General features: G+C 40.2%; 1 protein-coding gene across 1 annotated transcript; it reads left to right on the forward strand.

Moving 5' to 3' along the window:
- The first annotated feature begins 3,672 nt into the window (after window positions 1–3,672).
- Window positions 3,673–13,595, forward strand: bc10 (BLCAP apoptosis inducing factor bc10). The gene is made up of 3 exons (XM_053787787.2): window positions 3,673–3,801; window positions 5,241–5,476; window positions 9,652–13,595. Exons 1-3 carry the CDS (start codon window positions 3,773–3,775, stop codon window positions 9,693–9,695), a joined length of 309 nt encoding a protein of 102 aa, XP_053643762.1. The 5' UTR covers window positions 3,673–3,772; the 3' UTR covers window positions 9,696–13,595.
- The last annotated feature ends 2,870 nt before the right edge of the window (window positions 13,596–16,465 follow it).

Genomic DNA, 16,465 nt, shown 5'->3' on the forward strand with positions numbered 1-16,465 from the left:
CGTCATTATTGCCGTCATTTATCCGTCTGTTTTGCCTCTGCACAATAGTTTGAGGTCCTGGATTAATTTGGATATCACCACTTAAGAGCGCTACAATAAGAGCTGTGTGCCATTGTTTTTGTTTGGGTATGCGGTGTTGCCATACCTTGCAGCGATAGTGAGGTTTACTTTTCTGGTAGGATGGCAACTGTTGGGCTTTTACTGTCCAGGGCGCTGTTACTCCATTCACCTTTTCCAACCCCCATGACTGATTTCTTTCTTCATGGAATTGAAGAAGAAATATAAATATAATTATGGCAGCCTGTACCCCTCTAATGCCTGCCATTTTCACTCTTCGCTCTTTTACTCATATACAATAATATTTATTTCTCTTTTCCAGTCCCTAGTACACTTAGTATCTGCTTTAATTACACTGAATTACCAGTAAAATTTCCTCTTCAAAACCCTCTTCACTGCTCACTTTTCCCTTAACTTCACAAAACCCTTACAGTTAACCTCTTCAAAACCCTCTTCACTGCTCACTTTTCCCTTAACTTCACAACACCCTTACATTTAGCCCCTTATTCACCCTCCCCTACCCACCTCACTTCACAGTCTGGCTTCACCAATTAACTTCTAACTCCTTTCCATTCTGGTAGACCAGAAAGGTTTAATCAATGGTTTTATCCTTCCAAATCCCCCTCAATTCCATTTATCGGGGGTTGTGTCGTGTTGTTGTCACCTGACCTGTTTTGCTGACTCAGCCATTTTTAAAACACTGAGGGGAGTAACACCACCTGACTTTCCTTGAGTTTATAGATATATTTGGCTTTTTCTGCTATGATTCTCTCACTGTACACTGGTCAGCTGAATATAGGTCAGCTACTAAAATATTAACCTTGACTATTTAACTATTCACTTCTTTCCCACGACTGGCACTGAGGGATAACCGTCCTATACCTTGGAGTTTTGTACTGTTGATTTGACGATGTCTCCTGTGTTTCCCTCTCGTTAGCACTGGTACAGGTGATATGATGGTGGTACAGATATATGCTACTGTCAACAGATGAACGTCAGTAAAGATGAGATTCACTTCGCTAGTTGTACGTCTGGCAGTAGCTGCTGTTTGAATGCCGGTCAGCCATGTTTAAAGGCTCAAATCTTTCCCTCGTTTGGCACTGACGAAAAAAGTCCTACAGACCTGGCATTTCCTTGGAGATTTAGTTGATCAGGATTTCTGCCATGTTGTCTTCCCGTTAAACACTGGTGCAGTTGATATGGAGGTCAGTTATTTCATTTAGTGGAAAACGTCTTGTGTCTGGTTCACGTCTGGTTCACGTCTGTGGCTGACATCCTTGTCTATGTCGGATATGAGGATGAGGAACAAGATGGGAGCGAGTACTGTGCCTTGTGGAACAGAGCTTTTCACCGTAGCTGCCTCGGACTTCACTCTGTTGACGACTACTCTCTGTGTTCTGTTAGTGAGGAAATTATAGATCCATCGACCGACTTTTCCTGTTATTCCTTTAGCACGCATTTTGTGCGCTATTACGCCATGGTCACACTTGTCGAAGGCTTTTGCAAAGTCTGTATATATTACATCTGCATTCTTTTTGTCTTCTAGTGCATTTAGGACCTTGTCGTAGTGATCCAATAGTTGAGACAGACAGGAGCGACCTGTTCTAAACCCATGTTGCCCTGGGTTGTGTAACTGATGGGTGATGATCTTGCTTCTTAGGACCCTTTCAAAGATTTTTATGATAAGGGATGTTAGTGCTATTGGTCTGTAGTTCTTTGCTGTTGCTGTTGCTTTGCTGTTGCTAATCTTGTCCCCAGGATGCAACTCAAAACAGTCGACTAACACCTAGGCCAACTAAGTCACTCAGGTGGTCCAGTAGCTGTACCTGCAAATCGCTGTATAATCCTACGGGTTTAGCACTCCCCCATGATTATAATAATAATAATAATGTACTTGCAAACCCATACTAAGCAAAGGGGCTGAGGCCCAGCTCCTTCAAGAAACTTAAGATCTATAACTTACCCTTCTCAGGAGACCCAGGAGCTGAGTATCATATTTTTCAAGAGGCTCAGGAGTTATAGATGAACACACTCAAAAGGTCTGGTAACATATAACAGACAGCGGCTATTGATAAAGTCTCTCTCAAAAGTCCATATGACAGCAGTCTTTTTCTAATAAGGTTGCATTCTTGAAGCAATCATAACCATCATTATACAGCCAAAGATCATTTATTGAAAAAAAATCGACATGTCAAGGTCAGCATTGCTAAAGGGCAAGGGATTATTATTATTATTATTATAATCAAAGGGGAAGCGCTAAACCCGGAGGATTATACAGCGCCGGGGGGGGGGGATGTGGAAGGCATTCAGGCTTAATTCGGGGAACTGGAGCACAGATCCAATTCCCTAAATCAAGAGCCCCTCACCAACATCAAGGAACCTTCCTTGAGGGGAAAGGGCAAGGGAGCTAAATTTAGTGTGTTTGTTAAATACAAACAGATATATAGCACCGTTAACATAACCAAATCATAGGTTGTTTTTCTTACCATATTAAATCACAGGGTATACATTATCACAAGAGCTGACTTTCCTGACATACTCCATCATAAATAAGAATGTTATTTTTACCATACTCTGATACACAGGATGAATTTCCTGTTATACTCTATCACACAGGATTGATTTTTGGTTTCCCTCAAGGAAGGTTTCTTGACGCTGGTGAGGGGCTCTTGATCTAGGGAATTGGATCTGTTCTCCAGTTCCCTGAATTAAGCCTGAATGCCTTCCACATCTCCCCAGGCGCTGTATAATCCTACGGGTTTAGCGCTTCCCCCTTGATTATAATAATAATAATAATCCCAGTAATTGAGGTGTTTTATCTCCGTTATGCGCGCCGTGAAGGTTCTCTGTACATTTTCTAGGTCAGCAGTTTCACCTGCCTTGAAAGGTGCTGTTAGTGTGCAGCAATATTCCAGCCTAGATAGAACAAGTGACCTGAAGAGTGTCATCATGGGCTTGGCCTCCCTAGTTTTGAAGGTTCTCATTATCCATCCTGTCATTTTTCTAGCAGATGCGATTGATACAATGTTATGGTCCTTGAAGGTGAGATCCTCCGACATGATCACTCCCAGGTCTTTGACGTTGGTGTTTCGCTCTATTTTGTGGCCAGAATTTGTTTTGTACTCTGATGAAGTTTTAATTTCCTTGTGTTTACCATATCGGAGTAATTAAAATTTCTCATCGTTGAATTTCATCTTGTTTTCTGCAGCCCACTGAAAGATTTGGTTGATGTCCGCCTGCAACATTACCTATTACTGTGACCTGATCCTTTCTTTAATATTAATGCAAATAACTCAGTTTACCTCATTCCTAGTATATATCCCTTTATTGTAACTTCATCTCACACAGCTGAATCACTCGTTTTAACATTTAAGGATTAAATAACAAGATATTACAAGTACCCCCAGTGGAAATAAATCACTTTGCCTGACAGTTTTGGCTGGGTTATCCTAGGTAATCTACACATATGCTGCTATGTATAATAATTTATGTAACTATATGTACCTGTACCTGAATAAACTTACTAAGCAATTGAAGGTGGCGGTGCCTAGGTGGTGCCACCTAGCGAGCACCTAGTTCACTCATAATGTTTTGCTGAAGATAATACATCATCACCTGCACCTCCATGCTCCAGGTACCTACTTACAACAGTTCTGCTTGCTGGGTGTTCTGTTTTAAAGTGTTTTGTGAGTGATTGTTGCTGGTGAGGTGGAACATGAGGTGGAGCACTGCAGTAGACCTATGGTGGGTAGGTCTAGTTCACCCCCCCCCTGTGAACAGGCTGGGTGGTGGAAAGTGCTAGGCTAAGATAAGATTAAGGTGGGTGGTGCACCCTGTTACCCTGGGTGGTGCACCCTGTTACCCTGGGTGGTGCACCCTGTTACCCTGGGTGGTGCACCCTGTTACCCTGGGTGGTGCACCCTGTTACCCTGGGTGGTGCACCCTGTTACCCTGGGTGGTGCACCCTGTTACCCTGGGTGGTGCACCCTGTTACCCCTGGGTGGTGCACCCTGTTACCCCTGGGTGGTGCACCCTGTTACCCCTGGGTGGTGCACCCTGTTACCCTGGGTGGTGCACCCTGTTACCCCTGGGTGGTGCACTCTGTTACCCTGGGTGGTGCACCCTGTTACCCCTGGGTGGTGCACCCTGTTACCCCTGGGTGGTGCACCCTGTTACCCTGGGTGGTGCACCCTGTTACCCCTGGGTGGTGCACTCTGTTACCCTGGGTGGTGCACCCTGTTACCCCTGGGTGGTGCACCCTGTTACCCCTGGGTGGTGCACCCTGTTACCCCTGGGTGGTGCACCCTGTTACCCCTGGGTGGTGCACCCTGTTACCCTGGGTGGTGCACCCTGTTACCCCTGGGTGGTGCACTCTGTTACCCTGGGTGGTGCACCCTGTTACCCCTGGGTGGTGCACCCTGTTACCCCTGGGTGGTGCACCCTGTTACCCCTGGGTGGTGCACCCTGTTACCCCTGGGTGGTGCACCCTGTTACCCCTGGGTGGTGCACCCTGTTACCCCTGGGTGGTGCACCCTGTTACCCCTGGGTGGTGCACCCTGTTACCCCTGGGTGGTGCACCCTGTTACCCCTGGGTGGTGCACCCTGTTACCCCTGGGTGGTGCACCCTGTTACCCCTGGGTGGTGCACCCTGTTACCCCTGGGTGGTGCACCCTGTTACCCCTGGGTGGTGCACCCTGTTACCCCTGGGTGGTGCACCCTGTTACCCCTGGGTGGTGCACCCTGTTACCCCTGGGTGGTGCACCCTGTTACCCCTGGGTGGTGCACCCTGTTACCCCTGGGTGGTGCACCCTGTTACCCCTGGGTGGTGCACCCTGTTACCCCTGGGTGGTGCACCCTGTTACCCCTGGGTGGTGCACCCTGTTACCCCTGGGTGGTGCACCCTGTTACCCCTGGGTGGTGCACCCTGTTACCCCTGGGTGGTGCACCCTGTTACCCCTGGGTGGTGCACCCTGTTACCCCTGGGTGGTGCACCCTGTTACCCCTGGGTGGTGCAATGTGCCACCCTGGGTGGTACAACCTGTTACCCTGGGTGCCCTCATATGTTTTAGATTTTGATTTAGCCTAGGATAACTCATTGATACAATGTGATATTTAAAAGAATAGAATGTGCTAGATGTGGTGCTGTTTGTCTTCTAATTTTTTTACTTCTCTCTAATCCACAGTTGCACCAGAAAGATGTATTGTCTACAGTGGCTGATCCCTGTCCTCCTTATCCCAAAACCAGTTCCTGCAGGTCTACTCCACAACCATGTAGTGTTTATGGTTCTCTATTTGACGGGCTTCTTCTTGGAGCGGAAACCATGTACCATATGTTCCCTTGTCTTCTTAGCCGCGGTAACTGTGCTGTGTTACTCAGGGATTGGCAATTGTCTCTTGTGGCCAACAGCTGATTGTCAAGGTTAGTGCCCCAGGTAATTTATTTGTTTTAATTTTATTCTTATATGAAAGTGATAACAGAAGTACTCTAACTAAAATGTTGATATACAGTAGGACCCCCATAACTACAGGTCGGGTATTCGCAGTTTGTTATCCGTGGTTTACCGTGGCCTGAAAATAACCCTTAATTTTGCTTAATAATGGCCTCAGAGTTCAAAATTAGTGGTGGTGGTGGTAGTTCTTCAAGTAAACCACTTGTCTAGTTTTAAGTAATTACTATGTAGTACTATCGTCTTGTCTAGTTTTAAGTAAATACAGTGGACCCCCGGTTAACGATATTTTTTCACTCCAGAAGTATGTTCAGGTGCCAGTACTGACCGAATTTGTTCCCATAAGGAATATTGTGAAGTAGATTAGTCCATTTCAGACCCCCAAACATACACGTACAAACGCACTTACATAAATACACTTACATAATTGGTCGCATTCGGAGGTGATCGTTATGCAGGGGTCCACTGTAGTTACTATGTACAGGATTAGTCTGCCTGAAATGCCCCGGCATGATAGTGCTTTCTTTCCACTTGGCAAACCAAAATTGTAATTACATATTGTAACCTTTACAAAGAAATAAAACTTTACTTTACCTAAGAGAAGTCATGAAGTGCTTCCCATTGGTGGAAAAAGTGATAATTCTCCACTTATTATTGTGTGTAACTTACAATTTAAATGTTATAATAGGTATGTATGTAAATGAAAAACGACATACAGGTACCATCCAACTTATGACCAAGCTTGGTTCCGACCAACCGGTCGTAAGTCAAAATGGACGCAAGTCGAACCTTGCTACTGAATATCAACATCACACTTTTGTAATGAATTTATTTAATGTTTTATTTTGGTATTTCATTTTTTACTTTTTATGCTGTTAGTACTGTATTTTATACTGTAAGGTTTAGAATAAACACCGTGTACAACACAAACAGTTGTTTATTTCCCAGAAATTTGGCATAAAAAACATGGTTGTAAGTTGAGTGGTTGTATGTCAAGCAGGTCGTAAGTCGGATGGTAGGTGTATATAGTGTTCGCTGCTATCCTCAGTCTTGGTATCCATGGCAGGTCCTTGGAACTTATCCCCCACAGTTAAGGGGGTCTTACTGTGTATACTGTATAATATTGGCAGCACTCAGCATAGAAGTGGTAAGACATGAACAGTAGCCATCATCATTGCTTTCATCTGATGCTGGTTGAAGCACATCCTGGTTATCAGTAAAGAATCAAACACTAAGAGGACTGGAGCAAACAAATAATAATAATCTTTATATCTACAAGTACATGATGCAACTTATACAGACCTTGTTGACATCAGTGACATACTATAAAAGCTCCTAGTTATGCAGAGCATTTCGAGCAACTTAGATTAATTTTGTCCCCAGAATGCAACCCACACCAGTCGACTAACACCCAGGTACTTATTTGCTGTTAGGTGAACAAGGACAGCAAATGTAAGGAAACATGCCAAGTGTTTCCACCCATACTGGGTTTGAAGATATCCATAATTGACTGCCATTTTGGTGATAACACACCCCAGGGAAATCTGGGGTGGCCATTACTTAAACTTGTTTTGTGACAACTGGCCATGGTATTATTAAGTATGAGAAATGACAAGTAATATATTGATTCAGAAAAGGTAATATTATCAACATACTTTATAGAGAGCTCCTGGTTATGCAGAGCATTTATAACTGTTACTGGAAATTTTTACAAGTAAAATTTGCTGAAAATTTTAGTAGGTTGTGAAGGTTATGATGAATGTTGGTCAAATACAAATGCAGATGCTAATCTGAATATCAGTATTACTGCCTAGGACATACGATAAACTGAAGGCCCACAAAATGCATGGCATCTCAGGAAAATAAGCCTATACTGGAGGGCCCTGGTTTACAGCACTTCATTTTACAGCATTTTGCTCATACAACGGTTTTCAGTTATATCTATTCTTCATTTATTCAGGCTTCCTACAATAAATATATTCACTCACTGTAAGATAAATACGAAAATATTTTAAGGTAGGTAATGCATGTATTGTATACCTGGAGAGGGTTTCGGGGGTCAACGCCACCCCCACGGCCTGGTCTGTGACCAGGCCTCGTGGTGGGTCAGGGCCTGATCAACCAGGCTGTTACTGTTGGCCACACACAACCCAGCATATGAACCACAGTGCGGTTGGTCAGATACTGACTTTAGGTGCCTGTCCAGCGCCTTCTTGACAATAGCCAGGGGTCTATTAGTAATCCCCCTTATGTATGCTGGGAGGCAGTTGAACAGTCTTGGGGCCCCTGACACTTATTGTGTTGTCTCTTATCGTGATAGTGGCACCCCTGCTTTTCATTGGGGAGATGTTGCATTGTCTGCTGAGTCCTTTGCTTTCATAGGGAGTGATTTTTGTATGCAGGTTTGGTACTATTCCGTCTAGGATTTTCCAAGTGTATACAATCACGTATCTCTCCCGCCTGTGTTCTAGGGAGTACAGATTGAGGAACTTCAAGCGTTTCAAGCAACTGAGGTGTTTTATCGCACTTGTGTGTGCTGTGAAGGTTCTCTGTACATTTTCTAGGTCAGCAATTTCACCTGCCTTGAAAGGTGCTGTTAGTGTGCAGTAATATTCCAGCCTAAATAGAACAAGTGACCTGAAGAGTGTCAACATGGCCTTGGCATCCCTAGTTTTGAAGGTTCTTATTATCCATCCTGTCATTTTCTAGCAGATGCAATTGATGCAATGTTGTGGTCTTTGAAAGTGAGATCCTCTGACATTATCACTCCCAATCCTTTTACATTAGTTTTTTGCTCTATTGTGTGGTTGGAATTTGTTTTCTATTCTGATATAGTTCTAATTTCCTCACATTTTCCAAAGGCAAAGTCATTTCTCATCATTAAACTTCATATTGTTGTCTGTGGCCCATTTAAAGATTTGGTTGATGTCCGCCTGGAGTCTTGCAGCATCTTCATTGAAGGCCTAATTCTATTGCTCACTTATTATATGATAATGTAAACATGTTAACAGGTTTTTTGTGCATTTGAAAGTGAAAAAAGGACTGTGGTTTCACTTTACAACAATTTTTGCTTTACAGCAGTAGCCTGAAAACTAACCTACTGCCTAAGTGGAGCCCTCCTGTATTGTACTGAAAATTTACTTGTATATTGTCTTACTAGTTCTTGTTCTTTATTTCCTCTTATCTCCATGAGGAAGTGGAAAAGAATTCTTCCTCTGTAAGCCATGCATGTCGTAAGAGGTGACTAAAATGTCGGGAGTAAGGGGCAAGTAACCCCTTCTCCTGTATAAATTACTAAATCTAAAAAGAAAAACTTTCTCTTTTTATTTAGGTTATGTTACCTCAGTGGGATATGGCCAGTTTGTTGAAAAAAAAATAAAAATCACAATAAGAAGATAAAATTTTCACGTTTAGCAGAGTGAATGGTACTAGTTACATAAATTACAGTACAAAATGTGATGAGGTAGTATACCTGGAGTTTACCTGGAGAGAGTTCCGGGGGTCAACACCCCTGCGGCCCGGTCTGTGACCAGGCCTCCTGGTGGATCAGAGCCTGATCAACCAGGCTTAAATAATAATAATAAATGGGAGTTGTTCTTGGTATTAGTATTTTTACCTCGTCTGACATTTCATGACCATACGCAAGTCTGAGATTTTTTATTGGGAGCTGTTACTTATACTACAGTGGACCCCCACTTTACGATCACCTCCCAACGTGACCAATTATGTAAGTGTATTTATGTAAGTGCGTTTGTACGTGTATGTTTGGGGGTCTGAAATGGACTAATCTAATTCACAATATTCTTTATGGGAACAAATTCGTTCAGTACTGGCACCTGAACATACAGTGGACCCCCGCTTAACGATCACCTCCAAATGCGACCAATTATGTAAGTGTATTTATGTAAGTGCGTTTGTACGTGTATGTTTGGGGGTCTGAAATGGACTAACGTACTTCACAATATTCCTTATGGGAAAAAATTCGGTCAGTACTGGCACCTGAACATGCTTCTGGAATGAAAAAATATCGTTAACCGGGGGTCCACTGTATTTCTGGAATGAAATATCGTAAACCGGGGGTCCACTGTATAATTGATGTAGATTTTTGGGTTTTGGTATTCAATACAGTGCGTTTCTTTTATTTCAGGTGAAGGTAGTGGATCAAATGAGCTGTGTGGCAGAGGTGGATGACCAGTGAAGATGTGGAAGGACAAGGAATGTGATGTATCTGCTGAAGGTGATGGGATCGTGGGTGATTTTCAAATTTGATGAATGTTATGCCAACTATGATGCCTCAGTTGGGAAAGGTATTATACTTTGGATTTTGATGATGAGCCAATTTACTCTGATATGTAAGTATAATATGTACTGTATTCCTTTTGTTAGGGGAAATTCTTTTTCTGATTTGAGACATTGGTTGACATTGGTTTTTGAGCTGTAAAGCTGACGATCCATAAGTGTATTAGTAACCCAGTATAATTGGAAGAATGTTGAAAAATTTTGGTAGTCCAGTATTTGTATACTGTTTGTATTTGTTCAGGACTAACAATATAGGTGTTTAATTTTTTTTAAGAAATTATCTTGATCTGTGTGATCAAATTAAAATTTAGCAACCAGGTATTGAAATTATATATGAATTGTATATAGGTGCCTTCATAGTATATTGGACACATTGGTTAATTTGCTGGTTTCCTTTAATTTTAAATTACCTGTGTTCTTTTTTTTTCACTTCTGTAACATAGAGCCTTGGTATTTAGCTTGTTTGACCTTGTGTTTCACACTGAAAGTGGAAATTAAGATTATGCTTAATTTCTTGTCAGTTGTTTTGTGTTGTAGTTATGAGTTCTGTTTTGTATGTGATGATACTTAGCTAACCTAAATTTGGTGAAGGACATTGTCACAACTTTCCACTTGCAATATATATTCTGCTCTGCTCAAGCATTAAGAAATCTGTAAACTCTTAGCCAAAATTAAACTTATACTAAATAACTTACGGTGTGAGGGAGGGAAGTTTCTCAAAATTTGGAAGGGGAACATACTGAATGTTACCCTTTTCCGTCTGTACACTCGCTCAGTTTTTTTTTTTTTTTTCAGGTTAACTTCACACCAATGTAAATGGTAATAAAAACTGCCCTTTCTTAGACATTTCCTACATAAAACAAGGTACAATATATGTCTGATGCATATAAAAAATGATGACTCCATAAATACATATTCAGCTAAAGTAACAGGTGGGAGTCAAGACATAGTTGAATAAAAAAGACATTTAGTTATGTCTTTACAAGTACTATACAAAGGAGTTAAGAAATGAGTAATATGTTTCAGCCTTAATTTTTAAGTTCCATCCTCCCAGATGGAATATGGTTAAGAGTAGAACTTTTGACATATCTGCCCCCAGGAACCAGCTGTGTATCACGCGTATTGTTAGTTTTCTTCTTAAAATAGCTAGAGCAATGAATATATAATGTCATAATAAAATTCATTAAAAAGTGTAATGATAAAAGATCAAAAGTGTCTGTCCATAATATGAGATTGTACATGTTCAGTGTTTAAGTCTAGTACATAGGAAAGTACACTAGTGTTGACTAAAATTACTTTTCAGAGTTATTTGCAAATACCATATAGATCTTCATATTGGATTCAGTGTTATGTATTGAAAATAACTATTTCAGTTCTTAAGGATAATTTAAGGATGATAAAAAAAAAGTAGAACATTATTATCATATAATAAGTTAATGTTCTCCTGTACAAAAATTTTATGAACAAAGTGATTTTAGTATTCTTTTGGGTAGGCATTGTATGTGTGTGTGCGCGTGCATGCGTGTAAATTTTGTTCAGTGCACTAGTCGTAATAAAATGTTCAAAATTCTTCAGTGGAATTCAGTGGGGGAAGCAAAGCTAATTAATTGATGGTTGGGTTAAGTCACTCAGACATCTTGAGATGGTTGAGTGACTTGACTGTGGGTTCACCTTACTTATGAACACACTTTATATTTGGCTTGAAGGTATAGGCAAAGTCTTGCTATTTATTTATCTATTTTTCCTAAGTTGTATATTTTTAATTTTATTTGTTTGGGGTTAGGTTCAGAATATGCAGCAGTCTGATAAAATACCTTATCTTTGCAAATCTTGCCTTATCCATTATTACCGAATATTGTAAGCTGAATATTAATAATCTTTTCTCTTTTATCTATTCAGAAACATTGCTCCTTCATTGAACATTTAGAGAAAATTGATCTCTTCCATATGAGCATAACTTTAAACACAGCTACAGACAGTTATAGGAACACTATTGACAAAAGTTATCAGTGCCCTTTGTTTCACCTTTTCTTTTAATTAAAAAAGTTTTGTCAATTCTATTTTCTCACCAACACAAGGGCATGACATTTGTAGGCACATTGTAAAATATAGTGTGTATTCAGAGATCAGTTGTATATAAGCTCTGCAGTCTTTAGAGAACAATTAAGAAAGGTTTAATGTGACAGATTATAGCAAATTAAACTGCGGTACCAGAAGCAGTTCCAAGTACTGCATTTCCACCCACTGCTCTACAGTGGAAGAAATGCTTCAACAGTTGCATTGCAGAGTTAACCAGGTTCATGCCCATCTTTTCCTAAGAGCTGCAAATCTTCACATAAAACTTTATCTTACTCTTTGCCCTACCCTTGCTAGGCTTGTTTTGTTTCTAATTCATTTGTTGAAGGTGTTTATCAGGAACATGAAGTACTGGTGATGTCATGATTGAGCTTTTTAACTTTCATAGAGTACAGTACACACATCAACACTAAAGTCTTGAAATACTGACATCTGAAAGACAAACTCATTTAAGCATTTTCAATATCGAGATCATGGCTTGATATAACCAAAACTCGTTTAATTATTGGGATAAATACAGTACTGTACTTATAAATATCATAATCATATTAATAGTTTCTCTAGATCAGTCTTAAGTTTCTTGCCTCTTTGAGTATAATGTCTGGCCTCATAAAACTATATCTAAACTTAATATTTTCAATTATTTTTCTGGCAAAATTTTGTCTTGCTCAATATTAGATTTCTTTGGCATGTTTACTTACAAGTAAGCCTTTTATTTTTTTAATTTTTTTATTTTTATTTTTTTTTTTTATATTGCAATATTTATTTTTGATTGAGAGGTGAACAAGATAGAATTTTTCTAAACAGATTTGTGACTTTAATTAGTTCAAATAGTGTGATAGGAGTGCTAGAAAAATAAATGTGATAATCCTGTATATTCTTTATTGATAACTACATTTTTCAACATATTCCAAAGTTTTAGCATAATTCATGATACGTGTAACTGGTTTGTGTATATTACAAAACTTAGCCATGAGTGAATATTGTTTGACGTGCATGTATATAGGAACAGCTTATATTTTATCTTTAGTTAATATTGTTTACAATATTGTGCATAATAGTACATGATCATTTTTCTAAAAGGTGTGGATAAACTCCATTTATATATTTCAACATAATAGTGTCCTTTGGATGTTCTGCTGTAATTGTTACACCTTTGTAATCTGCACTACAGTAAGCTTTCTTGTAAGGGTCCTCTGTATAGTGTGATTTTTTTGTAAATGCGATGAGAAAGGGGCATCCAAAATTGAATGGCACATGAAAGACGCCCTTTGGAGTACGTGTTGCTCAATTTTGGGTGGACTTTTGCAAATGCATTTGCCAAAAAATTGCACTATACACAGTGGCTTGACAAGAAAGTTAAGTGTGTGTGTATTGTTTGTCATGGTGTGCAGTATTGAACCAGTGCAGGTTAATCTAGTCAGTGTGAGCACCAAGGCAGTTCTTTGTAAATACATGCTTCATTGCTGACATCTTGTATATTGAACAAATTTCAGTGATTGGATTCTCTTGAGCAATACCTATTCAGTATCTCATTTAAACACTTAAAAATGCAGAAAAAGTGCTTGCAAGGTTGTATACTTTTATCCTAGGCAAGTATGTATACATTATAGAGTGGTCTGAATATAAAACAATGCATTCTGGATTACTGAAATAGAGCATACAACTGTTAAGGGAATTAAAAATATTTTGTGAATAAATTTTTATAATAGCTGATGTGTGTGTTTTTCTGAATCCAAATGAATTCTGTCTTTATTTTCCATACCAAATGTTTTTTGGGCAGACTTCCTTTGACTTAGTTTTTTAAATTGTTAAAGTACTGTATTACCATATACAGTACTGCACATATAGATGTCGTGTCTAAGTGCAATGTGTGGTGTAAATATGTAGTAGCAAAGAATTTATAGTGTGGAAATTGGGTGGGGAGTTACTAAAAGTATTATTCAGAGGGGTGAAGATTGGTTGTTTGAAGTGGTTTGGTCATTTAGAGAGACTGGAACAAAGTAGAATGCCTTAGAGAGCGTATAAATCTGTAGGGGTTGGAAGGCGGGGTAGGGGTCGTCCTAGGAAAGGTTGGAGGGAGGGGGTAAGGGAGGTTTTGTGGGTGAGGGGCTTGGACTTCCAGCAGGCATGCATGCATGAGTGTGTTTGATAGGAGTGAATGGAGATGAATGGTTTTTGGAACCTGACGAGTTGTTGGAGTGTAAGCAGGGTAATATTTTGTGGAGGGATTCAGGGAAACCGGTTAGCCAGACTTGAGTCCTGGAAGTGGGAAGTACAATGCCTGCACTTTAAAGGAGGGGTTTGGGATATTGGCTGTTACACAAATAACCTGCACATAGAAGAGAGGAGTTTAAAATGATGTTTTGGTCCGACTTGGACCATTTACAAAGTCACACTAACGAAAAGGAGAGAAGGAAGGAGTATATATAAGCCAGGAGGTGGTAGGGGTAGTAGTGGAGGTAGAAGGTAGTGTGCAGGTTATTTGTGTATCATTCCGCTGTATAGTCCTTGTGGCTTAGCGCTTCTTTTTGATTATAATAATAATGTGTATCATTCCAGTCATGGTATTGTGCCTTTTTTTTGTTTAGAGTGACATCTAAACTGTTGTATCTGAGCACCTCTGCAAAGACAGTGATTATGTTTGAAGGATGATGAGTTATTTTCTTTCTTTTTGGGTCACCCTGCCTCAGTGAGAAATGACCGTGTTATGAGCCAGATTCTCACGGAGTTGATGGGCAGATATTTGAAGTGTGATGCCCTGGATGTCTGACTTTTCTGCAGTTTCTTGTTACAGTAGCATGCAAATTAATTGGGACAAGAGTAAATTTTGTAATACTCATATATGTTAGTCTCTGAGTTAATCAATGTAGATTGGGTTCTTTTCTTTTCAGAAGAGTTTGCTACTGACTTATGGCAACCATCTGGCCATGTGTTATCCTGCAACTCTCATCAGTGGCACAACAGCTGTTGTTCTGTAAGGCTATTCCTGCAAGCATGCTCCATGAGTAAATGTGATTTCACCAAATTCTCCCCGTCAATTCATGATTACTGCTGAAATTCATAATGGATGTTACACCTAGGAGGCGTGCAAGTATTGTAGCTCTTAGAAAACATGATGATTTAAGTATCAGACACTGTCGAAAAATTGAGTCTAGCAAAGTCAACTGTTGGTTGGATTTTGAAGAGAGCTGATGACACTGGTGATTGTAGAGCACTGTATCGAGGAAGATGTTAAAGAAAATTCAAGACAACGCCTCATGATGATAAGGTTATCATAAGAGATAGTGTGAAGGATCTCAAGAAAACCATTTACGCCAGCTTCAGCTGGCGCAGATGTAGATTCTTCAGCTGTTAGACGAAGGCTCCTTGAAGTTGGCAGAACTTCCAGAAAGCTGGTCAAGAAATAATTATTGACTGCTGCTATGAAGAAAAAATGGCCGTGTTGGGCACTCTTATCATTTTGAAGTACGTACATGGGTACAGACAGTGGTAGTGAGATGGAGAAAAAGCGAACCTCTTCTGAATGGACACATTCAACAAGCGCCAAAACACCCACCTGGGAAGATGCTTTAGGATAGTTATACTGCTAAAGGCCCTGAATGACTTATTATTGTTGAGGGAACAGTGACAAATACAAGGCAATCCTGGCAGTTCGCTTGCTTCCCATTGTGGATAGACTTTCCTAATGGAGAAGGCATTTTCCAGGAGGATCTTGCTTCAAGCCACATTTCCAGAAAAATGCAGACATTCTTTGAAGAGAGTGGGCTAAGTGTTCTAAATTGGCCTGGAAACTCTGACCTCAACCCAGCTGAGAATCTATAGGCAATAACCAAATGCAGGATTGTGAAACAGGACTGTTCAACTGTGGAGAAGCTAATTGCTGCTGCTACTAGAACCTGGCACCACAACAAAGAACTTGACAAAATGTGTTCAACATTGGTTGATTCTATGCCAAAGCACATCATTGCCATGTATTTTTCAAATCGTTAGTTTTCCAAATAAATGTCTTATTTTATCACTAACCCAATTAATATGCATTCTACTGTATATCCTAGGGGACAAAGCAAGATAGGCATTAGCCTTGCTGATGAATGTTGCTCTCACCTGGGCAAAGTAACTCAGATCTACAGTGACACACCTACAATCTAAATTACCATCGACAGAGTTTGCTAAAAGTTCTCAAGTATATGAAGTGTAAGAAGATACAGTGCAACAGCACAACCTCCATTCAGAATCTTACTTTGAAACTTGAGCCACAAATTGATACCTTTTGCAGTTTTCATAAGTGGAAAGTCCTACAAGTAGTTTCTGATGTCTTTTAAGCTTATTAAAAATTGAAGGCTTGATTACTGGAATGTCATTTTCTTCAAGACTGAGTGATGCCCTCCAGGAGCCCATTACTCCCAGGTGTTATAAAGACCAGATTCTTCTTTATATCCTTTCCGGTTTAGCGCTTTCTTTGCTTGTACATCTTTATACGTATGAATGCATAATCAGTACACAGTCTGTCCATCAATGCCAGGCTTGTCACAAGAGGCCTCCTCCTGGTGACTACACATTCACTGGACATTGTCTTAGCCCTT

This window comes from Cherax quadricarinatus, chromosome 31 (genome assembly GCF_038502225.1).
Source record: "Cherax quadricarinatus isolate ZL_2023a chromosome 31, ASM3850222v1, whole genome shotgun sequence".
NCBI lineage: Eukaryota > Metazoa > Arthropoda > Malacostraca > Decapoda > Parastacidae > Cherax > Cherax quadricarinatus.